Source organism: Amphiprion ocellaris, chromosome 19, assembly GCF_022539595.1.
Source record: "Amphiprion ocellaris isolate individual 3 ecotype Okinawa chromosome 19, ASM2253959v1, whole genome shotgun sequence".
In the NCBI taxonomy this organism is placed as follows: Eukaryota; Metazoa; Chordata; class Actinopteri; family Pomacentridae; genus Amphiprion; species Amphiprion ocellaris.
In genome coordinates this window covers 9,085,232-9,113,039 of record NC_072784.1, presented here as the reverse complement: position 1 = coordinate 9,113,039, position 27,808 = coordinate 9,085,232, and the positions used below count along the sequence as shown (strand labels likewise).

At 41.9% G+C, this 27,808-nt stretch overlaps 1 protein-coding gene across 1 annotated transcript; it reads right to left on the bottom strand.

Annotated features, from left to right (window-relative positions):
- Positions 1–552: 552 nt before the first annotated feature.
- Positions 553–27,808, bottom strand: crhr1 (corticotropin releasing hormone receptor 1). Its single transcript, XM_023269678.3, has 14 exons — positions 27,458–27,808; positions 13,802–13,892; positions 13,658–13,708; positions 12,746–12,865; positions 9,842–9,924; positions 6,030–6,136; positions 5,370–5,490; positions 4,950–5,103; positions 4,817–4,877; positions 4,241–4,313; positions 3,516–3,601; positions 2,732–2,870; positions 2,259–2,300; positions 553–2,135 (listed from the first exon to the last, which is right to left on the bottom strand). Exons 1-14 carry the CDS (start codon positions 27,479–27,481, stop codon positions 1,995–1,997), a joined length of 1,293 nt encoding a protein of 430 aa, XP_023125446.2. The 5' UTR covers positions 27,482–27,808; the 3' UTR covers positions 553–1,994.

Sequence of the window (27,808 nt, the reverse complement as noted above, 5' to 3'; positions counted from 1 at the left end):
AAATGTTCTTCACAGTGAAGCTCATCTGACCTTCCAGATGAAGACTTAAGGTATCAGATTGCCACTGCTCGTCCATTTTGTTTTCTCCTTCGTTTTCTGTGTGTTACTGGTTTTAAAACACCTCTTTGTACTAGAAACGACAACAACAACCTCAGTGCAGGAACCTACAAACTGAAGATGTTGCATTTTGCTGAAGATTTGGATCATGCAAGCCTTTTCTGGTGACATCCGTTGGAGTGGATCTGACTCATCTTTTTACTCTGGAAGCTGCATGTTCCACTGACACTGACTTGACCAGTGTACAAATCTGTTCCACTTCACATAAGCTTCTGTAATATCACTTTAGTAAAGTTTAGCTTCATACTGATAGCAAATGTGGTTTTTAATGATACATTAATGTAGAAGGGTCTGTTGCACCTCACTATCATTCTGTTATTAGATTATATTAATTATTAGTTGTGTTAGACCATTCTGCACTCTGGAATTACAGAATGATACTGAGGTGCAGCAGACCATGGTGTGTTCTTGTTCACTGAAGAAACTCCACAGTAATCCTGAGGATGAATTTATTTCATACATATCAGACATCAGCAGATACAGAAGGGTAACATCTAAATGTACAGTGTCAGATTAAACTCCACCCGGCCCTCCTTTATTCTTGTGTGTGGTGCACAAAGCAAGCACTCCTTCTCTGAAACATTAGAGATTTCACTTTGTTCAACATTTACGAAATCACATATCAAGCTTTACCAGCTAATAATGCCACTGATCAGAGCTCTGAATCAATCAATCAATCAACACTCACACAGAGACACACACACACACACACACACACACACACACACACACACACACTCAGACAAACATCAGGCACGGTAATAAAAAGCAGTTTGTGTTTCATCCTGAGTGTTTCCTTCAGACCTACTAACTAAACTATGGTTACTACGGTTACTATAGTCATAGTCACTGGGGTTGCTATGGTTACAGCTAGTACTAATGGTGTGGATGAGGAGGCCCTGTTTGGTTTAATGAAGGTTTACAGTGGACAGTAATTACAATTCATGATAAACAGTTAACGTGAAGCTGCTGTTTACAGCGTCAAAGTGCAAATGTTCCACAAACACACAGAAACAGAAACTCCTGGACACAGTTCTAGTTTCTGGTGTTTTCTTATAACTCCAAAAAGTATCATCAATATTACTATTTTATCCTCTGAATTTGTAATAATCTGCATATTTCTTTCTAATTTCCATATTTGCTGTCTTACCTCAGGACATTTGTTCTAATTTTTATTCTGCCATAACCAGGTCAGAACTGTGTGATTTGTGCTTTAATGAATCAGAATAGAATACTAAAGAAACCAAAGAAGAATTCACATGTTCAGTTGGTGGCAGCGCCCCCTGGTGGTGTGTTTGTGTTGCATTCAGGAACCTCATCCTGTGGAAGGATTTTAGATCAACTGCAGCGTGTGTGTGTGTGTGCGTGTGTGTGTGCGTGTGTGTGTGTGTGTGTGTGTGTGTGTGTGTGTGTGTGTGTGTGTGTGTGTGTGTGTGTGTGTGTGTGTGTGTGTGTGTGTGTGTGTGTGTGTGTGTGTGTGTGTGTGTGTGTGTGTGTGTGTGTGTGTGTGTGTTAGCTCTGGCCAATAAGAGAACGCTGGTGATCAATATTATAGTATTGACAAATGCCATTCATTAATTATAAATAAATATACTTACTACCTATAAGTATAGACAGATTTACCTTATTATTAATAAAGTTATTGATTACTGAACACAGTCCAGCTGCCTGATGTGTCATGTGACCACGTGAGAGCAGCTGTCAGTCCAGTGACTGGTCAGAAGGTAAAGTGAGGTGGGGCCAAAAAGACTCCTGATCAATCAGCGTCATAAATCAGTGTCCCACATTGTGATTGGCTGATTTGATCAGCTGGTCCAGCTCCGTTTAGCTGAGTGCAGTCCCATCATGGACTCTGATTGGTGAGTTCAGCAGGTGTGTCAGAGGTTGGAGGACTGTTTGATGCTGTGGAAGGACACTCTGCTCGGAGAGGTGGGCAGTGATGTGGCGCGCACCGCCCGGCTGCGGATGGAGTGACGGTCCTGCCAACGAATCCAACGCTTCCTGACTGCAGAGCGCACCTGTACACCAACAGGTAGACAGACAGGTAAATATATATTATAATAGTAATATTGTGTGTCTGGTGTAAACCCACACAACAGAACCCTGAGGAACCCCACAATGAACAGCAGAACAGAAAGTACCTCACTGTTGAGGAAGCAGTAGAAGACGGAGACGAAGAAACCCTGCAGAGACACAAAAAGGGACTGTCTTAGCTGCTAGCAGTGCTAACAGAAGCTAACAAACTGCTAACCATGCTAACAAGCTGCTAAGTGTGCTAACAGGTTGCACACAGAAGCTAACAGGGAGCTAACAGACGCTAACAGGCTACTAGCAGGTTGTCTTTGAACCCTGGTGTCACTTTTAACCTGGTGGTCAGTCAGCTGCTAGCATGGTTGTTCTACCTTAGAGGTACAGAAATATGTTTTCCTTCTTTGGTAACTGATTTTTATTGGCTGTGTGCTTGAGTTCAGGCTATGAGTCCTAATATGGAAAAGTTCCACATGTTTCATTTCATATAAACACCATAAATTCTGGACCTGGCAGAGTTTTCTGATTAAGTTTGTGGGTTTGAAGGTGATGCAGCATCAGCATGACAAAGTGAACAGAAGAGAACCTGGAAAGACTCCAGGATGGAGTTGAAGTAGATGAAGACGATCTGAGCGACCTCGTCTTCTCCTCCGGGATTCACAAAGAACAGCATGTACGTGATTCCTAGCAGAGGCAGCAGCACCAGCGTCGCCTTCACCGCCTTCCTGCACCGACCAACCACAGCACAGCGTTACTCATCTGACATCATCACCTGCTGCAGGTAAACCGTCCACCATCCTCTCACTATAGGTCCATGGATCAGGTCTGTTGATTCTCCTGAACTTGTAGCTGGATCTTTTCATGCTTTACAGTGAGATTCTATTTCCTGAATGAATTAAACTCTGATAATTCCTGCAGCATCATTTTCTGTAGAAAAGAAATGTGTTGATACCAGATTCCACATCATCGCTGTTGTTCAAAGTCTGAGGATGAAACAGAACTAACAGAACCACAACCGAACACTAGTAGAGGAGAATCTAAAGACTCAAACAAGCTCTGAATGCTGCAAACTGGTTTATCAATTAAAGTGTTCTAGTAAACATGAGAATATTAATGTTGTTTCTACATTCAACAGATAGGTTCCTTTTTTTTTTTTTTTTACCAGAACTCAGATGTGTTTTTCATCCTAAAATGTCATATGTCTATCTGAAGTACTGATGAAGTTCTGAAGCTCAGAAATGATGGCAAAAGTCCATTAAAAAGTGATAAATCTGGACCCAGCCTCCTGAGAAAAGAGCCTCACCTGTACTGGATGGTCTCTGAGGTTGTACTTTGTGTTGTCACCTGTTGTACAGGTGAGTCGTTCCTACCTGTACTGGATGGTCTCTGAGGTTGTTGACGCCCTCAGTTTGGTCATCAGGATCCGAACGATGTTAAACAGGAAGACGAAGTTAATCTGAGGGGAAGAAGAAGAGACTGGTGCCGTTCACAGCAGACAGTGGAATAAAGTTTATTCAGACAAATAATGTTCTGGATGGCTGTATTTAAGGTGGACTGGCTGACTGTATTTAAGGTGGACCGACTGGCTGTTTTTAAAGTGGACTGACTAGCTGTATTTAAGATGGACTGACTGGCTGCTTTTAAAGTGGACTGACTGGCTGTATTAAGATGGACTGACTAGCTGTATTTACTGTAGACTAACTGGCTGTATTTAAGGTGGACTGACTGGCTGTATTTAAGATGGACTGACTGGCTGTATTTAAAGTTGACTGACTGGCTGTATTAAGATTGACTGACTAGCTGTATTTACTGTAGACTAACTAGCTGTATTTAAGGTGGACTGACTCGCTGCATTTAAGATGGTCTGACTGGCTGTTTTTAAAGTGGACTGACTGGCTGTATTAAGATGGACTGACTAGCTGTATTTACTGTGGACTAACTGGCTGTATTTAAGGTGGACTGACTGGCTGCATTTAAGATGGACTGACTGGCTGTATTTAAAGTGAACTGACTTACTGTATTTAAGGTGGACCGACTGGCTGGATTTAAGGTGGACCAACTGGCTGTATTTAAGGTGGACTGGCGGTGTTCTTACCAGCAGGACCAGGATCATGGGGCCTTGGTAGATGTAGTCTGTATAAACCCCCGCCCTCTTTCCAAACCAGCACCTGCCAATCAACACACAACCAGCATTCTGATTAGTGATGATGTCACCTTGAGCCCTGTGCAGTGATTGGATGTTGTAAGTCAGAACCTGGAGGTAACTGGTTTAAGAACACGGAATGAAAACTCCTCATATAAAGTGAAACCGTCACTGCACATGCTCAGTAGAGACTCGTCTGCTTGGACTGTGGCAGAAATAACTTTAGTTTTAGACTTAATTTAGTCAGTAACTAGCAGTGAAGGCGATAAAAAAGACATGGCTGCAACATGTGACATCATCATGCTGCATGGGCCAATCAGATGAGAGCTCAGATCCTCTTGGCTGATTTTACAACATGACGTGTTTGTACTGCTTACAGATCTTCATCTTTCTTCTTCTTCCCACCGACACAACACTTGGTGCTGCTTTACCCACAGTACTCAGGTACAGGTGAGTCCTTCCACCTGAGTTACAGATTCCTGCAGTCTACCTGAAAAAGGTGTTTCATTATCTGATCGTGTGACTTACTTCTCGTTGTCGTAGTACAGCTTCCCGAAAGCCCACGCCACGATGATGGGGAACGGAATACCTGTAAAGAGATGGACAGGTAAGCTGACACAATGACAGACAGGTGGACAGACAGGTGGACAGGTGTACCGACCCCAGCCGATGCAGATGAACATCCATTTCCTCAGTTTGTCGGTGGAATATGTGAGAACGACGGCGGTGTGCAGGTAGCAGCCTTCACCGAACATCCAGAAGAAGTTGGTCACATGGAAGTAATTGTAACCTGCAGTCACCAACCTGCACCACACCTGGAGGGGGACGGGGGGGCAATAACACACTGTCATCAACCTGCAGCACACCTTTATGATGCCTGACTGGATCTTACTGCACCATGTGACTCTGGATCAGGAAGTTCTCCTTTTAAAGGGGACTCAGGCAATAGCAAATACATAGTCAGCACCAATCACTTCTGATTCCTCAGTGACTTTTTCAGTTCCTCAGACTTCAGAGTTGCTTATTGTAACTACACAGAAGTGTGTGTGCATGTGTGTGTGAGTGTGTTTGTGTGTGTTACCTGGTTGCTCTCGGTAACAGCAGGGTTCATCGTCAACTGGACGATGAACCAGGTTGCATTTCTCAGGATGAAAGCTGAAATCAGATTCCAGTGGATGATGTTCCTCAGACAGCGAATGCTCCTGCAACACACACGCACACACATACACACACACTTGTTCTTTTAATTAAAATCTAATTTTTCTACATGTCTCATTTAAAAATCCTCCAAAAACAAATCATCTGCATCCTATAAGAACCTGGTTCTGGTTCTCCAGGACGGACTCAGCTGTGACCAACAGTGAAACATTCAGACAGTTTTCAGGTTGAACTGCAGGCAGTGTTTCCACAGAGAGACCGAGAGGAAAATCAAAGCTACCGGATCAACAAAATAAGTGCAGCACGGCTCAGAAACAACAAACAGAGGAGCAAGTTGCTGGAAGATACATTCAGCATGGTGAAACATCTGTCACAACACAACACACGGTCAGTGATTGTGTTTTGTGTTTCAGATTCAAAATGACTGAAATGGATGAAATAAAGCAGAATGATCTTTGAGGACTGTAGCTACGAAGGATTTAAATTAGAAAGCTTCAGCTTGATTTCACGTTTCATGTCACGTCCTTGCTGGGAGGAGCTGAGACACGAACCAGACAGACAGGTAGACAGACAGGTGTGTTACCTGAGTCTCATGAAGAGGGTGAAGGCGAGCAGCAGAGCTCCCAGAGAGATGCAGTGACCCAGATAGTTGATGATGACGGCCACATGATAATGAACTTTACTCTTCCTCTGAAACACAAAAAACCCCCACAAAAACGATCAATAAAAAAGTGACAGATGAAATTAAACCACAAAACTGATCTATAATGTTTTCAGGATTGTGATGTGATATACCTGAGATAGAAGTAAAAAAAACTTGGATAATCTGACATTAACCTGAGAAAAAGATGGAGTTTCTCCTCCGCTTTAGTGATTGATGTATGACATCACTGAATGATATTGATGCTGGTCATTGATTATTGTGGAGAAACTGATCGTGTGTGTGTGTGTGTGTGTGTGTGTTGCCGTGGTGATGCTGTCTCCTATCTCCACGTTATTTTTAAGATAAGATGAGCCTTTATTAATCTTACAGTACAAAAATAAAATAAACCAAAATATACTATATAAATACTAGTTATAGGATAGATTATGATTTATGAAAAGCACCGACACTGAGGGAAGTTTGTCCTCAATATAATATAACTTTCCTTTCTGTAAACACACACACCTCTCTAATTAATTCTGGTGCTGTGATTGGCCAGCAGCCAGCTCCCCGTCCAATCAGAAGAGTGCAGGGAATAGGTGACAGATTCTCTCCGTGGGAGACAGAGAGTCACATGACATGGCATATGGTCACACATATTGTCTTTATGTCTCTGTGAGGACACTGAATCCAAAAACATGAAAGTGACAACTCACAATGTACAGAGTGTCCTCACAGGCATACAACTCCAGAACACACACACAGAAACGCGCACACACGCACAAACACACCCACGTGTGCGCACGCACACACTTTGAGGTCCAGATGGTTCTTTCGTTCACACTGACATTTTGATCACTCATCCATGTTCTCACACTCATTTCTGATTGGTTTATTTCGTGTGTGTGTGTGTACGCGTGTCTGTGTGCGTCTGGTTGTGTGTTGCACATAGAGAACCTGCCGGTGTGTGTGATGCTAAGATGGTTGAAGCTAAACAACAAACTAACAAACAAACATTAACTAAATTTCAATCATCCTATGACATGCTACTGATAAAGGCAGTACTACATGCGTAAGAATGTAATATTTCGTATTTACTGCATACTACATTCTGTTGAACCATGTGGTACGGACCTGTTTAATTATATTACTCTGGAGTTTGCAGCTCAGCTGATTTCTGGTTTTATAAAATGAACAGCCACATGCTGAACATGTCGCGTCTGACACTGAGATACGTGAGTTCTGGCTGGAGGTCATTAACCACCTCAAAAGTCTTTGTCATGGTGCCCATTGCTAGCTAAGCTCCTACAGTGCTTTCAGCTTGCCAACATGTAGTCTGAGTGACGCCTCCTCTGGTCTCTACAGTGTCAAACAGTAAGAGGCTCCACCTGGTGGAACAACCAGGTACTACAGCTGATCTGTGTTTTATTGAGAAAAATGATATTAGATCGAGTCAAACAAGGGCAGGAAACGTGTTATAAATTAGTGTAACAATGATTGGATTATACACCTGCCTATAAAAAAATACATTTTACTTTCACCAGTCATGAAGTCTTCTGGTGGTGAAACTTTGTTGTGTGATGTTGACAAAACTGTTATGAAGCCATAGATGTTGGTGTCATGAACGTGAACATTGGACACAGTAGACGAGATAAACTGCACATTTCACTATTTTGCATACTGTGTACTATAGTTTGCCCAGATAAGTATGTTCTGCTGGGACAGACCATGGTTATAACACAGCCAGTGTTCACTTTCTTAAAGCCAGAAGCAGCAGAACCTGAGAGTTCTGCAAGTAGAGGACCACGCAGATCCATGAGAACCTTCATAGTGATGTGCTCTTGTTCCAGAACAAAGATGGAGGCTGAAAGAGGAGGAAACAGCTCAGAGTTTCTGAAGCACTGATGGATGCTGCAGAGCTTGTGTCAACTAATGTTGTTTGTTTACCACTATGTCTCCATGGAAACACATGTGACATCATAAGTCACTAACACCAGCCGGAAATTTCAAATATGTTTGAGAATGACCTGCTGTTCTCCTTCCAGCCACCAGAGGCCCTCACACCCACTATCACCTGCCAGCACACATGGTCCATTAATGATGCTGCCACTGCTGACCCAGGTCCTGGACACCTGGTCTGACCCAGGAGATCAGAGAGAACCAGAACCAGCTCAGTCACTGACAGACTGTAGCTGACTTCAAAACCTCACCGAGAATCAATTCACAGCAAACAATGCTCCACGGACAGTGACCTACTTTCACAGTCTACCTGTGAAAAACAGACGGCAGCTGCTTCAGACTTGGCACAGCGGTTATCAATGGAAATCAGAGTTTGTGTGAAGCTCAGACAGTGTGAAGGACACTTCAGAACATCAACCTCTATGGACGGAGGACAAGAATAAAACCTTTGCTGCTCAGAAGTAAACTTCCAGATGAAAGAATGCTGAAGAACATGGAAAGAAGCCTGATGAATGTTGGAGAACATTCTTTGGTCAGATGAAGATAAGATTAGTTGAGCTCAGATGGAGTCCATCATGTTTGGTGTGAACCTGACCAGGACTAAAACAGTGAATGCATAGTCCTGACAGTGAAGGACGGAGGTGGGAGTGTGATGATATGGGGCTGCTTGAGTGCAAAAGGTGTTGATGACATTTCGGGATACATCATGAACATCTGAGGACAAACTAAAATACCGACTGAAAAGACGAGTTCCAGTCTGCAGAAGCTGGAAGACGAGGAACATTCCAGCAGGAGAACCATCAAAAGAACAACATCACACAAGAGCTTCTACACAGGAACAAAGTGGAACTATGACCTGGACAGTGTGAGTCCTGGCCTGAATCCAACAGAACCTTTGTGGTATTTTCCAGAGAAATGTAGAGCAACACAAACCCTCCAGTAAAGAGCAGCAGAACAAAACAGTGATTGAAGAATGTGAACAGAAATTAGTGAACTCATCAGAAATAAAGGTGGACATATGAAGGACTGAAGGAACCCAAGAACCCATTGCAACATGAACTCACTTCAGTTTCAGTATAATCGTGCTGTGGAGGATGAATTTAAACATAGTCCAGTCCACACACACACACACACACAGTAAGAGTGTTTCCTTGTTCCGTGTCCATTGGGACATATGTGTCCTCTGTCCATCTTTTAGCACCAGCGTTAACTTAGATCCACTTTTTAAAATAAAAGTGTTTCTGCTGCTGGAAAATTGAGTGTTAACTCTGTCATCAATTAACAATAACCAGTTCATCAATGAATAATAATAAGTTAAACAATGAATAATAATCAGTTAACAAATAAATAAATAACGACTTAATCATTAAATAATAATCAGTTAATCAATAAATAACAATCAGTTAATCAATTAACAATAATTAATTAACAATAAATAAATAAATATCAGTCAGTTAATCATTAAATAGTAATCAGTTAATCAATCAATAATAATCAGTTAACCAACTGATCAATTTTGTAGATTATTGATCTTCTGATCTGTTAATTTAGTTCCTGGTTTATTTCAGTAATTCATCCCAAGTCACTGCTGCTGTGTCGTTGTGTTAATTAATTAAATGAGAGGATTGATTTTTTTATCTGTTGCACTGATGAGGCCATCTGACAGTGACTGAACTGATTGACATTGTGATCAAATGTATTGATCAGTGATTGATGAGTGCACTGATCAGACATATTGATCAGTGTTTGATTACCGTAGTGATAGTGATCAGATGTATTGATTAGAGTCTCACCAGGATGATGATCTCGGTGCACTGACTGTAGTTTCCTCGAGGAGCCCAGCTGCCGTTAGAGAGGCACTCCCTGAACACCCGGTCTGGACACAGATAATCAATAATCAATCAGTTCATTCAAGAATGAAAGTCAAAACTAGGAGGAAAAACAAGAAGCACATTAATTTAGGCTCTGAAGGTCCGGCTCTGTGTTCTGAAGGTTGGTTGGAGTCTCATAGGAAGGAAACAGGATGGAGAAGAAACATCCATCAGAACACCTAAGCAGGATCAGCAGCAGTAAAACATCTGAAAAGGATCAGCAGCAGTACAATTCCTGAAAAGGATCAGCAGGAGTACAACATCTAAACAGGATCATCAGCAGTACAATGTCTGAAAAGGATCAGCAGCAGTAAAATATCTGAACAGGATCAGCAGCAGTAAAATATTTAAACAAGATCAGCAGCAGTACAACATCTAAACAGGATCAACAGAAGTACAATATGTGAACAGGAACAGCAGCAGTAAAATATCTAAACAGGATCAGCAGCAGTACAATATGTGAACAGGAACAGCAGCAGTAAATACAGTAAACATGTTCCTCAGCTGCTCTAAAATGGAGGCAAACAGCTGCCAGATGCGGTTACAGAGTCATAGTATGTTTGAAACACCCACTCGCTGCAGCTTCTAACTAATAGAAATCTGTAGCATCATTTCACCAAGTCAGAACTCTGGTTCTGGTACACATCTTTAATCACATTCTGAGGAGGAAGAATTCTAAAAGCATCACTATGACCAGTTCAAACAGAGCAGGTGTGCTGAAGTGAATTAAATAAATCTGGAACTAGAACTGGAGATAAACTGGAAGGAAGCTGTGATGTGAGATCTGAATGTAGCTTCTGATGGTAAATCAGCTGTTTGATCACAGACTGAGGAGATTACCACTGTATTGATCAGAGCAGCTTCCTGATCACTTTTCTGATCAAACAGTGACACCTGCATTAGTCCAGACATGTTCAACATGCGATCGATCAATATGAGCAGAAACTCCCACATCATCCATCTGGGTGTTATCAGCAGACACAACGTAACCATAGCAACACCAGAGCTGTCATCTGGTCCTAACTGGTGTCACCGTTCGCCTTCGTCAATAAATCCGATCAGTTCACAGTCAATACACCTGATCAATACTGACCGACAGCTGGCTCATCAGCCTGTCAGCAGAGTCAGAGTTGACCACACAAACAGCCAATCAGAGGCCAGAGGTTAGATTTCATGAGAGAAGAAGCAGCGAAGGTATTTCTGTGATGAATATGATGATGGTGAAGACACACACACACTCACACACACGCGCGCAAATACACACGGACACACAACACACACACACATACAGACACACACACTCACACAGACACACAACTGACACACATACGCAAATACATACGGACACACAACACACACACACACACACGTTAGCACTAAGATGACTCATGCTATTAAGTCAGATCAACAACTAAACCTGTAATTAAACAGGATATTTATTACCACCCCCCCCCCCAAGCAGTTGGCAGAAGAAGCCAGTCCTCCTCCACACTGAGGTGTCATACGTCACTGCAACCACGAAGTGCTGACTTGTGATTGGCTGACACCTAATTGTCGGCATCTGATTGGTTGGGGACAGAGGCGGGACAAAAATTATTGCATTTGTGACTGGCTGTACTTTTGTCTCCAGTCTGTTCCCAAATGTTCTGTAGGTGGAAGCTTGTAGTAAAGCTCCAGTAAAATACTGTCTAAAGGGTCAGAGGGTAAATGTAGTATTAGAGGGTAAATGTAATATTAGAGGGTAAATGTAGCGTTAGATGGTAAATGTTGTATTAGAGGGTAAATGTAGTGTTACACGGTAAATGTAGCATTAAAGGGTAAATGTTGTGTTACAGGGTAAATGTAGTATTAGAGGGTAAACAGATGAGACCTGTCAATTGAATTTCCCTTCGGGGATTAATAAAGTCATTGTATTGTATTGTATTGTAAATGTGGCGTTTCAGGGTAAATGCAGCATTACAGGGAAAATGTAGTGGTAGAGGGTAAATGTAGTGTTAGAGGGTAAATGTAACATTAAAGGGTAAATGTTGTGTTAGAGGGTAAATGTAGTTTTTGAGGGTGAATATAGCGTTAAAGGGTAAATGTAGTGTTTGACGGTCAGATATACTGTGGCTCCACAAGCTCCAACAGATGTAGAAAACCTGATTTCTCTACATGATGCCAGTAAATGTAGATCAGCTGTAATACCTGGTTGTTCCACCTGGTGGAGCCTCTTACTGTTTAATACTGTAGAGCTCAGAGGAGGCGTCACTCAGACTACAGTTCATGTTAGAAAGCGGAGAGCATAGTGGGAGTTTAGCTAGCAACGGGCACCATGACAAAGACTTCTGTGGAGGTTAATGACGTCCAACCTGAGCTCAGGTGTTGATGACAAACAAGGATCAAGAGAGTTCCTGAATCACAGTAGCTGATGGAACAGAACTGACTGACAAACCAGGAGTCTGATGACTGAAAGGGCATCAGCACAGAACTATTGAATTGATCAATTTGTGTCATTGATCAATAATGCTGCTGATCGCTAAGGAAATGAGAAATTTATCCAAAATTAGTACCACTAGCATCCCACAACAAACTCTGCTTTCTGTTTACGACACCTGTGTGACAACAGACGCAAACATCAAGCTGAGTTTCGATACCAACCAGATCTTTGGGATCGGATCAGAACATTCACATTTAAATTTCATCTAAACTGCAACATGACAAGAAAATGTTTCTTAGATGACTCAGAGTCAGTGTGGATTAATATGTTTGATTGATTAGAGATATTTTAGAAGTAACGAGCTGAGAAGAAACACCTGGACAGGTGTGGTCCTGTGTGATACGTACTGGTCGTGTTGTAGTGGATCCCGTTGAACTGCTCAGGACAAGGTCTGGAGATCAGTTCCCCTGCTGCACTGCGAGGCCAACAGGTTCCTATACCATCCACAGACAGGTCACAGTACACACCTGAGGACAGGCAGGTGGACAGACAGACAAAGAAGAAAACTAAATCAGCTCTTCGCAAATCAAAGTACTGACAGTGTTCAGATTGGGACTGATCAGGTATCAGGTGCCATGAGGTGTTAAAAGGGTTGGTTATTCGAGAGAACACCTGTCTAGCTCAGGTATTATAGTTTGTGGCTGCTGAGGTGTTTTTAGATCCAAGGTGTTGCACAGATTTACAGCATTTGATGCTTGATTGACAGGTGCTCTTCAACAGGAATCAAACACCGGCTGTACCTGATTGGACGAATGCTTCATTCAGAGGCTGTCTGCTTCTGGGTTTCAAACTGGACCAGCATGGCGCCTTGAAACGTTCTCTTTCAAAACAGTAAACTGAAATGATCTGCTAAGTCTTCATTTTAGATCAACAACAGTTAGTTTAAAGTGTCTCAGGAGTTTGTAGAGGTATCCAGTTGCTGTACAAACTTAATTTGCATAAAGTTGCCTCAACCTCAGCTTGTAAAAGAACAGTGGGCAGCACAACACACCATCTTTGGAAACACATCACTACACTAACGGAACGCACTGCAGGCTGCTAACAGCCAGTGAATGAAAGTGCTTGTGAGGAAGGTAGAGTAGCGTTCAGGAGGAGGTTCTGGTCTTTGATCCAGGGTGAACCAAAGAGATGCTAACTGGTAAGGATTGCTCTGTAATGACTGTCGACAAATAGAACAACATCCAAAGAGAACAATCATGGTAGAATCTGAAACATAGTGGGTAGCATGTTGGTCGGCCGAGGGACTCAGTGGTACAAACCTGAGGAGTTACTGATGGTGAATGTCTGGTTTAGTAATGCCAATGTCCTCGCTGAGAGACACAGAAACACAGAGATGAGACAGGAATCAGCTGTTTGCATCGGTTTGCCCGTCAATAGAGTTAAACATGGAGGCGAGAGTTTACCTGTCAGGTTAGTTGACAGCAGGATCAACGTTTCACAGGTTAACTCGGCCGGAGAGACTCGTCCACTCAGCAGCACGAACACACAGATCACCTGAAAGCAGACAAAAAGTTTATTCTCCTCAACATCAGGACCACCAGCAGTCACTTATGTCCAGTACTGATGCTGTACTTGCTGAGCAGCAGCTGTATGTAGCAAGTATGTACAAGTATATTTAGTAAGTAAATGTACAAGTAAATGTCATTCATTCCTTCAAGTTTTATTTAAATCTCAAGGAATCATTGAGGGCAAGTCCTCATTTACAATGAGGTCGAGAGTCCAGTGAACAGGATAAAAAGTCAACAATCAACGAGACAACAAAGACGGAGCTCAGTTAAAAACAGTCACATTCAGAAGCTGCATAGTGAAGAGCATGGATTTAAAGTGGTCAACAGATAGAGCTGCAGCAAGCTTTGTTGTTTTCTGCCAGATGTTCCAACTACGTGCAGCTGGGAAGCTGTATTTTTACCTCCTGCAGTGTAGGTTCGTGGGACTTGGAGTGTTAGCCAACTGCTTCGGTGAGTAGAATACTGACTTTGGAATGAATTTAACAAGGAAGTTATGTATTGTGGCATTTTGCCAATCAGTGTTTTATAGATAAACGGAAACCAATGCCTGTCTCATCCTACTGCTGGAGCCAACTGACTGCTAGGACATGGAGAGCCCATACAGACCCTCATCATTACAAACTGCAGTCCAGCCAACTTTTTCATACAATAAGCAGTGTTGAGTGGAATAGCTGTTGGTAATGAATCTGAAGGCTGAATGATAAACTGAATCCAAAGCTTTCAAGATGGAAGTAGAGGAATTTCTGTAGATGGCATCTCCATAATCTAGGACAGACAAGAAGACTGTTTCGATTATTTGCTTTCTGCAAAATACAGAAATAGTGGCTCTGTTTCTGTAAAAATATCAGATTTTCTGCCGTGGCTTGCAGACTAATGTTTTGATATGAAATTTAAATGTGAGTTTTTGGTCTGGATAGATTCCCAGATATTTATATTCAGAGATTCGATGTTCTGCCTGGTAAGAGGAATTCACTGGCTTTTGAGAAGAGGATATATATATATATATATATATATATATATATATATATATATATATATATATATATATATATATATATATATATATATATATATATATATATATATATAAAAATAATTGGAACAGTGCATTTTGCAGTTCCTCAAAAGCCTGTTGCAAGGGTTGAATGGCTGCACTATCAGACAAGCAGTACAGAATTGTGTGTATAGGCATATAGATGGGGAGAACACTTTTTTTGCGGTGAATGAGACATTATTGATTTAAATTGTGAAGAGAACAGGACACAGAATTGAACCTTGTGGAACTCCTTTTGACAGAGGTCAAACAAACAAACAAACAAAATGGGTGTACGTACATTATATCTAGAGGTATATATACAGGTACAGTCGATCGCGGTCTACTGGTCCACCACGGGCTGATCCCAAGTCGACTGCGAGGGTTGTAGGAAAAAAATGTTTTAAATAAGGGTTTTTTTTATGTGACTGTATGTTTTTTTGCGCACCCTATCAGTCTCTTAAACACTTCCACATAAAAAAAGTATTTTAAAAAAGGAGAAAAAGAAAAAAGTAGGTCACGTTTAACCTATGGTTGCGCGTGACATGCATGACAGGAAGTTGACAGCTGTCAACAGCAGCTAGCAGCTAGCCATCAGAGCGGTCACGTACTCCTAAACGTGAACATGGCCGAAGGGAAATGAGCCAAGACCTACCATTTTCACCCTGAACCAAACCGAAGACCCAGGGTGATATAAGGCCGCAACTATTGCTTCCTATCGCATCAGTCACATCCTTGCTAAACACAAGAAGTCGTTCGGTGACGGCGATATTGTGAAGGAAGCCTTTCTCCAGGCAGCAGATAGCTTGTTTGACGACTTTAAAAAATAAAACTCAGATCGTGGAGGCCATTAAAGAAGTGCAACTCTCCTGCAATACTACTACAAGGCGATGTGAGGGAATGGCTGTGGCTGTGGAGGAGCAACCGAAGAAGGATATTGACGCTTGCGAGTGTTTTTCCCTCCAATCCCGTCGACTGATATGGTGGATGTGGGTCAATTGTGTGTTTTCATCAGGATGGTTTTTTGAAGATATGAGTGCCAAGGAAGAGCTACTCACCATTTTGCCATTAAAAGGACACACCAGAGGTGAGGATATTTTTAATGCTTTCATGAGCTTTGTTAGCGAGACAAAACTGCCCTCTTCAAGCTGATCTCCATCACAACTGATGGGGCACCTGCTATGATGGGCCGCACCCGTGGGTTTATTGCACTGTGCAAAGAATGTGAATCTTTCCCGGATATCCTGAATTATCATTGTATAATTCACCAGCAAGCGTTATGTGGAAAGATTTTAAATATGAAAGAAGTGATGGATATTGCGATGAAGACTGTGTTCAGTTCAAACCAGGAGTCTGCAGAGAAGGCTTTTCCATGCTTACTTGGAGGAGAATGATGCTGAGCACACAGACCTGCTGCTTCACACGGATGTTAGGTGGTTAAGCAGAGCTAAATTTTTGGCCAGATTTATGGAGCTGTTGCCTGAAATCAAGGACTTCCTGAAGCTTTCAAAACATGTGGATTACCATAGAAAGCTAGAGGACCACCAGTGGCTTTTAGATTTATCTTTCCTCACTGATCTGGCTGGTGAGCTCAATGAATTGAATTTAGAGCTGCAGGGTAAAGATGTAGTCAACATGATGAGTTCAGTGAACACGTCTAAAAGCAAGCTACAGCTGATGTCCAGCAGGCTGCAGCCTGGTAACCTGCACAACTTCCCTCACATGCAAGCAAAACTACAACGTCAAGGTAAAGGTGTGACACAGCTTGACAGTGCACGTCATGAAGAGCATGTTCAGAGCATCTCCTCAGAGTTTGAGAGACGTTTTACTGACTGCATCCATCGAGCCTGTAGCCAGCTATATGTGTTAGTATTGATGTTGGTGACATTGCCGCCAAAGTCAAATCACTTTTTGACTTGGAAAGCTCCGCTCTTGAGGATGAGATTCTGACATTGCAAAATGACATTGAGATCAAGGCCAGATCAACATCTGCTCAACCTGGAGAGCATGTGGTGTTCTGGAAACTACTGGTGGAGGAGAAATATCCCAATCTCAGAAGATGTGCCTTGAACCTGACAGCTCTTTTTGGATCAACGTATTTGTGTGAGTCTGCTTTCTCGCACATGACAATCATCAAGTCCAAGCACAGATCAGCAACAACAGATGACCACCTTGCAGCCTGCCTACGCCTTGCAACCAGTTCCTACACTCCTGACCACGAGAAGCTAGCCTCCTCCTCCCAGTGCCAGGTCTCCCACTAAGGTAGGAAGGGATTTCCTTTTTTCAAACTCAGAGATCTACCTGTTTTGTATCTCGTTTATTTTTCTGTTTAGTTCATATTAAGGTCAGTTATGACTATTGCTCACCATGCAGATTGGCATGCGTGTGTGAGAAAGAGGAGCAGAGAGAGTGGGTTTGTGCTATAGCGCATTATGCAAACTGGAAACTGCGTGAGAGGAATTTGTGTCTGTGTGTGTTTGTGAGATGGAGGGTTTGTGATGTGATGTCGAGTGGTTTTGTGACAACAAGAAAAAATGTTGTTTGGTTCTTTACTGCAGGCTGGAAATGATGTGCGTGGGTTTGCGATGTTGACACTGGACTGGTAGATCTCAGGAGGTTGGCTACTTGAAAAGTAGATCTTGGGTCAAAAAAGGTTGGGCACCCCTGATCTAGAGGTACATACAGGTAGAGAAAGAAAATGCATAAACAGGAAACCAGTAAACATGCAGCGTGGCATCAGTGACTGATGTCTCACACATTCACCTGCTGCACATCAAGCCGTTACCAAATGCATCAGTCTGCAGGAAGGTCCTGACAGAACAACTGAGTTTGTAGAGGTTCTGTTTGGATCAGGAACTTTGACTGCAGATTTAAGTTTGTCATTGACTCTTACATAGATTCAAAAAAAAATTGCACTTTAGGATTGAAGCACTAATTAATGGATTAAAATGTCAAAAACCTAGACATGAACACACAACCTTAGTATAACCACATTAAAGTATTAATAACCTGGGTATTATCACATAAAAGTGTAAATAACCAAGATGGACATTAACATTTAGTTTGTTTTGTTGGAACAGCTGATAACAAATGGAAGGAACTTTTAGTTTGTTGAAAATTTCCTGACATCAGGTCCCCAAATTAATAGTTCAGTTTGAAAACCAGCTGCTCGAAAAAGTCCTTCAGTTTCCATTCAATAGCTTCAATCTGGGACCACTGGGACCACTAGGAACATTGGGAGCACTGGAGACACTCTGAAGCCGTTGTGTGCGATTACTTAAAGGTTGAAACCATGTGCTAATAATATCCATCAACAGAAGGAGTCTCCTCAGTGTCACGCTGTGGCACGATTGGCCAGGTGAGGCAGTAGGCGGGGTTTTAACCTGTCACTCAGCTGGTTGTTTAGGTGAGCAGCTGACAGTTATTTACCCACAACATGAGAAAATCAACTTTCACCAATATCAGCCCTGAAAAAGTAAAACGAAATACAGCAGAAATGCATTTAACCCAAATTATTTCATCATTTACTCTGTCGGATGCTCTCTGAATGGTTGAACCTTTGAAACACATGACGTTATAACTGACATTAATAAAGGAATGTGGAGACAGACAGACTCTCATATATCAGAGTGTCTCAGAGGATGAAGTGTCGCAGTAATATAAGTGAAAAATGAAGCAGATAATAAAATGCAGCTCAGAGGAAGCTCAGCTGCCCGCAGGCTGATGAATCTTTCACTTTTTATTTCTGTCTGAACTTGTTTCTGTCGCCGAGTCCTGCTGCTGTTCGTCCAGCAGGCCAGATGGTCGGTTCATCATTCAACAGACTGAACTGCTGTAGCTGCAAACCCCACTGCATGCTGACTGCACAGATCTGCAGAAACATCAGCTGCGGAAGCATCAGCTGCGGAAGCATCAGCTGCGGAAACATCAGCTGCAAGTTTGTTCTTGAACATCAGCTGTAGGTTTGTTCTTGAACATCAGCTGTAGGTTTGCTCTTGAACATCAGCTGCTGTGTGGCTTGTTCTGGTCGACAGTGAGTCTCTGCACTGATCCACTCATTCTTTCATCACCAATTAAGTCAGTAATTGACGGTTAATCAGCCGTTCAGGCTGCGATGATGTTCTCACCTTCTGTTCATTATTCACTAATGTCACTGATTCATTATTTGCTCAGCGTGACTTCACTGTGTTTGGAATTCAGCGCTCAGACGCTGGCAGGGATCGTGTTCAAACACACACCAAGTAAATGTGTCCACAGAGATTTATTGTGGTGACGCTGCAGCTAAAATTAGCAGCTGAGCAGCTACACCCAGTGAAGGTTTGTGTTGGCAGCAGCTCAGAGGGAGGGGCTGCATCTCCAACTGTCCTCTCTGTTTCCTGACTGAGGATGATTCCAGTTAGAAATAAACATGCTGCTAAACAAGACAGTAGAACGTGTAGGAAGGTTTCGGCGCCCTGTGATCTAAACCATGTTGTCTTTAGAAAATCAATACAATTAGATTTATCAGCCAGAAACTGTTCAGACAGAAAGAAGGTTCATATTTTCAGCTTTCCATCAGTAATGACAATAAGCATATGTTTTGCGTTTTATTTGGGAAAATCTATCAAATCTGAGCTTAAAATATTTAGTTAGTTTAAGCACAAGACACTTGTGCTTAATATCACTTCATGCTACATGTCTCAATCAAAAATGTTCAAAAAGTAACATATTCTGTAAAACCAGAACCTTCTTCCTGGTTCTGGTTCTCCAGGACTGACTCAGCTGTGACCAACAGTGAAACATTCAGAGGGTTTTCAGGCTGAACTGCAGGCAGTGTTTCCACAGAGAGACTGAGAGGAAAATAAAATCTACTGGATCAATAAAATAAGTGCATCATGGCTGAGAAACAGTGAACAGAGGAGCAAGTTGTTGAAGCTACATTCAGCATGGTGAAACATCTTTCTGCAGCTGATGAGTACTGGTTGTGTACTAGTTGTTAACTGGTTGTGTGTTGGTTCAGTACTGGTTATGCATTTGGTTGTGTACTGCTTGTGTACTGGATGTGTACTGGTTGTGCACTGATTTCATGCTGGTTGTGTACTCATTGTATACTGGTTGTGTGCTGGTTGGGTATTGGTTTCGTGCTGGTTGTATACTGGTTGTGTGCTGGTTGTGTACTGGTTTCGTGCTGGTTGTGTACTGGTTGTGTTCAGTGTCCAATAGTATTGTAATATTGTAAAAATCAGGAACATCTGCTGAGAAACTAGCATTTTTTACTTCTAGACTGGATTACTGTAATTCCTTACTATCAGGATGTCCCAATATTTCTCTTAAAAACCTCCAACTGATACAAAATTCTGCAGCCAGAGTTCTGACAGGAACCAGCAACAGAAATTATATTTCACCCATATTAGCTCCTCTTCATTGGCTCCCTGTAAAATCCAGGATAGAATTTAAAATCCTGCTTCTAACATATGAAACTCCTAATGACCAGCTCCTTCGTATCTTAAAGACCTTATTGTACCATATTGTCCTAACAGAGCCTCTCACTTTCAGATTGCACATTTACTTGTGGTACTCAGAGTTTCCAGAAGCAGAATGGGAGGCAGAGCCTTCAATTATCAGCTCCTCTGCTGTGGAATCATCTCCCAGTTTAGGCTCAGGAGGAAGACATCATCTCTACTTTAGGATTCGACTTAAAGCTGTCCTATTTAATAAAGCTTATAGTTAGGGCTGCTCAGGAACACCGAAGTTCTCCCTTAGTTATGCTGCTATAGGTTTAGCCTGCTGGGGGATTCCCATGATGTAATGGGCTCCTCTCATCTCTTTGCTGTTATGGTTAGGGTTAACCCTGGATCTCCTGGATGCACCCCCTGGATGCTCCTCCTGGATCTCCTGGATGCTCCTTCTAGATCTCCTGGGTGCTCCCCCTGGATCTCCTGGATGTTCCTTCTAGATCTCCTTGATGCTCCATCTGGATCTCCTGGGTGCTCCTTCTGAATCTCCTGGATGGTCTCTCTGGTTCTCCTAGGTGCTCCTCTTGGATGCTCCTTCTGATTTTCCTGGATGCTCCTCCTGGATCTCCTGGATGCTCCTTCTGAATCTCCTGGATGGTCCTTGTGGATGCTCCTTCTAAATATCCTGGATGCTCCTCCTAGATTGCCTGGATGCTCCTCCTAGATTGCCTGGATGCTCCTCCTGGATCTCCTGGATGCTCCCTCTTGATCCCCTGGATGCTCCTCCTGGATGCTCCTTCTGAATCTCATGGATGGTCCTTCTGGATATCCTCGATGCTAGTCCAGTCAGAGCCCCCTCTTTAACATCTTGGAATAAACTTTCCTGGGGAGGCTGAACAGTGTGATCATTGGAGCAGAACCCTCCGGTTCCGAGCTTTTAAAACAAGAACCACCACCTCGATGTTTACGACCCTGAAGAGACGAATCACTGAGCAGTCCAGCAGTGTCCAGAGCTTTCAGTGTCTCAGGATGAATTCAGACCCAACAGAGGATTGTTGGTTTAGGAGCCAGACAAAAACTGAATGTGTCAACAGAAGCAACGAACAGCAAACAGAATCTGGACTGCAGAACACCACAAAATGTTCAGCTGCTGGTTCCACTAACAGTGACTCTGAACCGAATTCTTCAAGAAATTAGTTTTAAATAATCCTGAGAACTTTAGTAAAAAGCACAAACTGGACTTTTTATTTAACCAGGTCTTTACCATGACATGAATATATGAGAATCAGGTTTTAGTTTAGGTCTTTAAGTTCATCAATGCTTTAAGATTACTTGAAGGGAACTTTACCTGACGTTCACGAACATCAGTCAGAACTCCCCTTCCTTTCTCCTGACTGTAACTAACACCGTACCTGCCCAACACACCTGCTCACCTGGGTTTGTGAGTTCCACTCTCAAACTCCCACAAAATTAAAGGTTCTTAAAATAACAAAGTGACTCAAAATTTGTCCGAAATACTTTTAATTATCGTGAAAAATGATTCCTTAATCTATGCTTGGTGAAGTTCTTTGGTGGAACGTATTTATGATGCCAAAAGGAAGCACGTTTTGATGGTTCTTTAAAATACTTTTGGTTGCTCTTTAAAAGACATTTCTGCAAATGGTTTTTAAAGAACGACCAAAGATGCCTCAAGCTGTTGCTAAAATGTTCTTTGTGGAACTAAAAATTGTTTATTGTGTTGTTATTTAATGTGTGAGTGTGATGAGGTCGATCAGAACAGACGTCCTGTTAAATTCTGCTCATTTCAGCTGTGAGTCACTCGTTACCGTGGTGACATGTCAAGAGATGATTTGACTGGTTCATCAAAAGTTCAGACATCTTGCAGGAACCACAAACAGAATGACAATACTGATTAATACAGCAACACACAGGCAGAGATGTGTGCGCGCGTGTGTGTGTATGTGTGTGTGTGTGTGTGTGTGTGTGTGTGTGTGTGTGTGTGTGTGTGTGTGTGTGTGTGTTCAGACCCTGCAATCTGATTGGCTCAGAGCTCTCTGGGGGTTGTAGTCCATGTGTCTGGTCTCCAGCTGATTCTCCTCCTATAGAAACTGCCCTGTTTGTTCTCTATATAATGAAACTGCTGTTACTGCTGCTGCCTTTGTATTTATTTATTCTCAGACATATTAAACCAGCTTACTCCAGGAACAAGGTGTGTATAAATGAACATTTATAGTTTCTCTGTGATGTTGATGTAAAACGACTGAAGAAGCTGCATGAAGAGCTAGACATACACACTAATAAACTGTCTAATACATTTAGGAGCAGATTGTCTCTGCAGGATTCTTTTCAGTAAAATGAGACCAAACCGAAACACAAACTGAAACAGACAAAATCAGCGACAAAATGTGGCATAAAATGGGAAACACGAGGTACAACAGCTGTCCCAGATTCTGTTAACGTGGTTTTAATGAGTGCAGCTCCATGTGTCTGAGCTGCTTCTCCAGGCGGAGGTCCAGTCTATCAGATTGGTAGCAGAGCCCAGGTTCACTTAGTGTGTTTTCTGTCAGTTTGTACTCGCTGTTGGCTCTTTCACTGTGATAATATAATTGTTCTATCCACAGAGTGAATCCTATTTGTCTATTTTGTGTGTAAAATGATCCTGTCATTGTCTAGAACTCGTTCTGACCAACCACCTATCACACATGCTGATATGAGCCTTGAAGGTTTACTCAAAATGCACTTTTTAGTTTTTTTTCTGGTGAATTATCAGAAAATGGAAACACATCCAGGGTAATGTGTGACATTAAACTGCTCCAGTTTTACTATTCAAACTAAGCTACATCCCATAGTACTGATGATCAAAGTTAGTTATATATAAAATGAACAGAAACCAGATTTAGTGTTTAAACTGTGACACCTGGATGCATGTAAAACTGATCTGGTGTCAGTTTTTACCAGAACTCAAATGTGTTTTTCATCCTAAAATGTTATGAGTCTATCTGCTGTACTGACAAAGTTCTGAGGCTCAGAAATGATGGAAAAGGTCCATTAAAAAGTGATAAATTTGGACCCACCTCTATGTACTTCAAGGGCCTGGGACTCTGGAAATATTCATAGTATGAACGTAAAAATTAGATCATAAATAAAGTTACTGTGGATAAAAAACTAGCTTTTATCATGGTGACTTTTTAGAACAAAACCTTCAAACCTTCTGGTAGATTTTGTGTGCAGTCCCACAAGATCAGAAGGCAGTGAAGGCAGCACTGTTCCATTTTGGGCTTTTCTGCATTCAAATTTCCCACCAAAAGGTCCAACATGCTGTTTAGCATCTTCCATTTCGAGTTGGTTGGTTCTGCCACCACCGGATCAACTGCCTATTTGCTCATGTGGGACGGAGGTCTGCTTGGACAAACTGCCCGAAATGCGTTGCCAGAGACGTTTCAGGGATCTTGAGTCATTCTAAGCTGCAGATGGGTTAATTGCATTTAAAATTTTAATCATGATGATGGATTAATCCAAATTAACACATTAATTTTGACAGCTCTAATTATATTATTATATTATATTATATTATATTATATTATATTATATTATATTATATTATATTATATTATATTATATTATATTATATTATATTAGATTAGATTAGATTAGATTAGATTAGATTAGATTAGATTAGATTATTCAGACAAAACTAAAACATGTTGGTTGTTTCTCGACACGTTACATGATTCTGTTTCTGGTCATTTTGAGTCAAATTCAGGTGATCAGCTGTTAGTGTGTGTGTGTGTGTGTGTGTGTGTGTGTGTGTGTGTGTGTGTGTGTGTGTGTGTGTGTGTGTGTGTGTGTGTGTGTGTGTGTGTGTGTGTGTGTGTGTGTGCGCGTGTGTGTGTGGCCACATCTGCATGTTAAACTCAGTCCTGATCACAGCTGTTGATTAAAGCTGAACACACAACAAACTGTACTTCAGAGAGTTAACAGTAATGAGAGTATTGAGAGTACTTTGAGTACAGTAGTACTGCGGTTGTCATCCCTGTAGATTTGCTGCTGTGTGTTTGTTCGCAGCTGTTGAGTTTATGACACTTGTGTTGTTTTTCATATTAAACTTTAAAAATTAAACATTGGTTTTTTTTTATTTAAATGTACTCTGTAACATGAATGTTGTCACCTGCAGCAACCTCTGTTTAATGTTATTTTACTGGCACAGATTAGGGGTGAAATTAATTTTAAAATCAAATGAAAACATTATGAAGTCCAAGAAAAACCTCTGATTGAGATTTTACATTAAACGACTGATTCAATTTAGCGAGAAAATCCTGTGTAGAAAACATCAAACTGAAGTAAGGTTTAAAAAGTTAATTACTAATTTAATGAAATAAATAAAATAATTATTTAGTTTATTTACAAGAATAAGCATTGATTGATTGATTTTACTTTTTAATTCACAGTTTTGGAAATTCTTTAGATTGTTTTGTCTATTAAAGATGATAAAATCAGCCACCAAAACATTAAATTTCTTGCTCAATTTAACAGAAACTAAATCATTTTCATTTTTATATACTCAAAGTTTTCATTCATGGTTTTTTTCAGTTTAAATATTTAAAATCCTTCTGCATTAATTTTTCTTTTATGAATCAAAGCCGCACAAATGAGATGTTTATTAATGTTTCATGTGTGAAGTGTCGACATGATTTTCACAGGTAATAAATTCACACGTGAATAATGAGGTCTCATAACACGTGTGAAACATTTCACGTGGTACATGCAAATGTTCACGTGTTCAGCTGCTGAGAGTTTCCTACAGACCCACAAAGACTGAAAGAGACACCAAAGGACCAAAAAGAGTCACACATGGTCAGATATATGATGAGTGAAGCTCCGCCCCCTCACCTGTACACCTGTTCACACTGACTGCTGTCATGTTTGTGTGTCCTCAGTGTGTCTGTGGAGGTGTGGTGATGATGATTATCACCTTCATCCTCCCTCTGCCACTGCGGACAAACAGCAGCAGGCTCTTAATGTGAAGGAACACGCTGCCAAACAATCAGAGCGCATCTGGTCGATCAGACGGATCACATTATTGATTCCTGTTACATGTAGATTCATTCTCTGTTGCTACTGATCTCAGTTTATATGAAGTTTGTCTTTCTAACAAGAACTTAGTTTTACGTGTATCAAACAGTGACACAAATCCACCACAGAGAGACACAAAAAACAACCACAAAGAGACGCAAAACTCACACAGACAGACTCACACTGTGAGGAGGAAGAGACAGAAACAAGAAGTGATGGATGACGGTGTCGATCGCCCCCTCAGTCGCTGCCAGTCATTTCTGCCCTCTCTCTCCTCATTCCACAGCTGAACACACTCTGAGGTCTCTGTGTGTGTGTGTGTGTGTGTGTGTGTGTGTGTGTGTGTGTGTGTGTGTGTGTGTGTGTGTGTGTGTGTGTGTGTGTGTGTGTGTGTGTTCTATAAATAGACTGATATATGCTGCAGAAATTCCAATTTCCATTCATATATCACCTCTCTGTAACTCACTTTGGATGTTTCTCTCCCTGACTGTGTGTGCGTGTGTGTCAGTGTGTGTTTCAGTGTGTGTGTCTGTGTTCACACACACTGACAGGAAGCAAGAGCTTCCAAATATGGAAGCAGGGTGGAGCTCAGCATCAACACTGAAACCTGATTGGAGCTGATTCTAAATTGTATCCCCTCACAGTAATCAGATTACTTGTAGCAGCAGAGTATTTCTTCTGATCAACAATCAAAACAAACTTTATAAAGACTAAATTGAAAGTTCAGAACCCAAAGTAGAAAGTCGGTGAACCAAAGTGAATCCAGCTGTGATCAATGAAACTAAACAGAGTCCATCTGTGATTCCCAGTCAGTCTAACTGATGAACATGGTTCTAAAATGAGCTGAGAACAGCAGAACCTTCTCAGTTCTGGACCAATGGACTGTGTCTATCTATGTCTGCATCATGGCTCCACATGGAAAACAATTGAACAGAGGAAGTGAAAAATCTGACTGTGAGACTTGACAAAGATGGAAAAGGATCCAGGAAGATCAGTGAGCAACTAAAAACAGTGAAGCACAGAGTCAGCAGTAATCAGGAGGAGCCATAGTACCACTAATCAGAGCCCCTAAAATGACTCATGGATGGAAAATGGACAGTGAACTACTTTCACAATCTAGCTGTGAAAAACAGACGGCAGCTTCTTCAGACGTGGCACAGCGGTTATCAATGGAAATCAGAGTTTGTGTGAAGCTCAGACAGTGTGAAAGACGAAGGACAAGAACAAAACCTGGCTGCTGCTCAGAACTAAACTTCCAGATGCAAGTTTGCTGAAGAACATGAAAAGAAGCCTGATGAATTTTGGAGAACATTCTTTGGTCAAATGAAGATAAGATTAGTTGGGCTCAGATGGAGTCCATCATGTTTGGTGTGAACCTGACCAGGACTACCACAGTGAATGCAGAGTCCTGACAGTGAAGCACAGAGGTGGGAGTGTGATGATCTGGGGCTGCATGAGTGCAAAAGATGTTGATGACATTTGTAGATGCACCAAGAATGTCTGAGGATAAACCAAAATACTGGCTGACAAGATGTTTCACCAAACCAAAGGACCTTTTCAGGTCTAACTGGCCAGTGGGGAGTCCCAGGTGTATATTATTATCACACCCTGTTAGATACAAACTGGTTCATCCTGAGGATAAAATGCCAAGCAGCAGTGATGTATCTGCAGCTAAGGAGAACACAGACCTTTATATGGAAGAGAATAAACCACAGAACACAAACCTTTATATAGGAGAATAAACTACAGAAGAACACAGACCAGCAAATCCTGACTCATCAACTGACTAAATTTACTGATTACTTAAATAACGGGGATCTATGACATCACTTACCAGGTACTTAGAATGCAGATCTGAGCTGCATTATCATCTTCAACCTGAGTCCTGGTTCAGTACAGGTGAGGTGGTGTAAAACACAATAACACACAGCAGAGCCGTGTGTGTGCGTGTGTGTGCGCGCGCATACACACACGCACACACAAGCATACACACACAAACAGCTCACTGACCTGACTCAGTACTTTTCGCTCCATCTTCTGTCATTCATTCATACGCTTGGACGCGCGCGCTCTGGCACGCGGCGGTCACAGATCCGTCCCGCGCGGTCCGGTCCCGTTCATGTCCGGCGACATGTCGGTACCGGAACAGTTCGAGCTCACAGATCTGCAACACACGAGGACAATCCAAGCTGAGCCGAGCCGAGTTAGAGCCACCAGAGCGGGACAAGAAAAAGAGGAAGGTTCCTGTTATCACGGTTCTGTTCCGGTCCTGGTTCCTGGCCCCGTCCTGGTCCCGTCCTGGTCCCGTTCAGACTGAATGTCGAAGTGAACACTGACAGACCGGAGTAGCGCGTGCTGCCG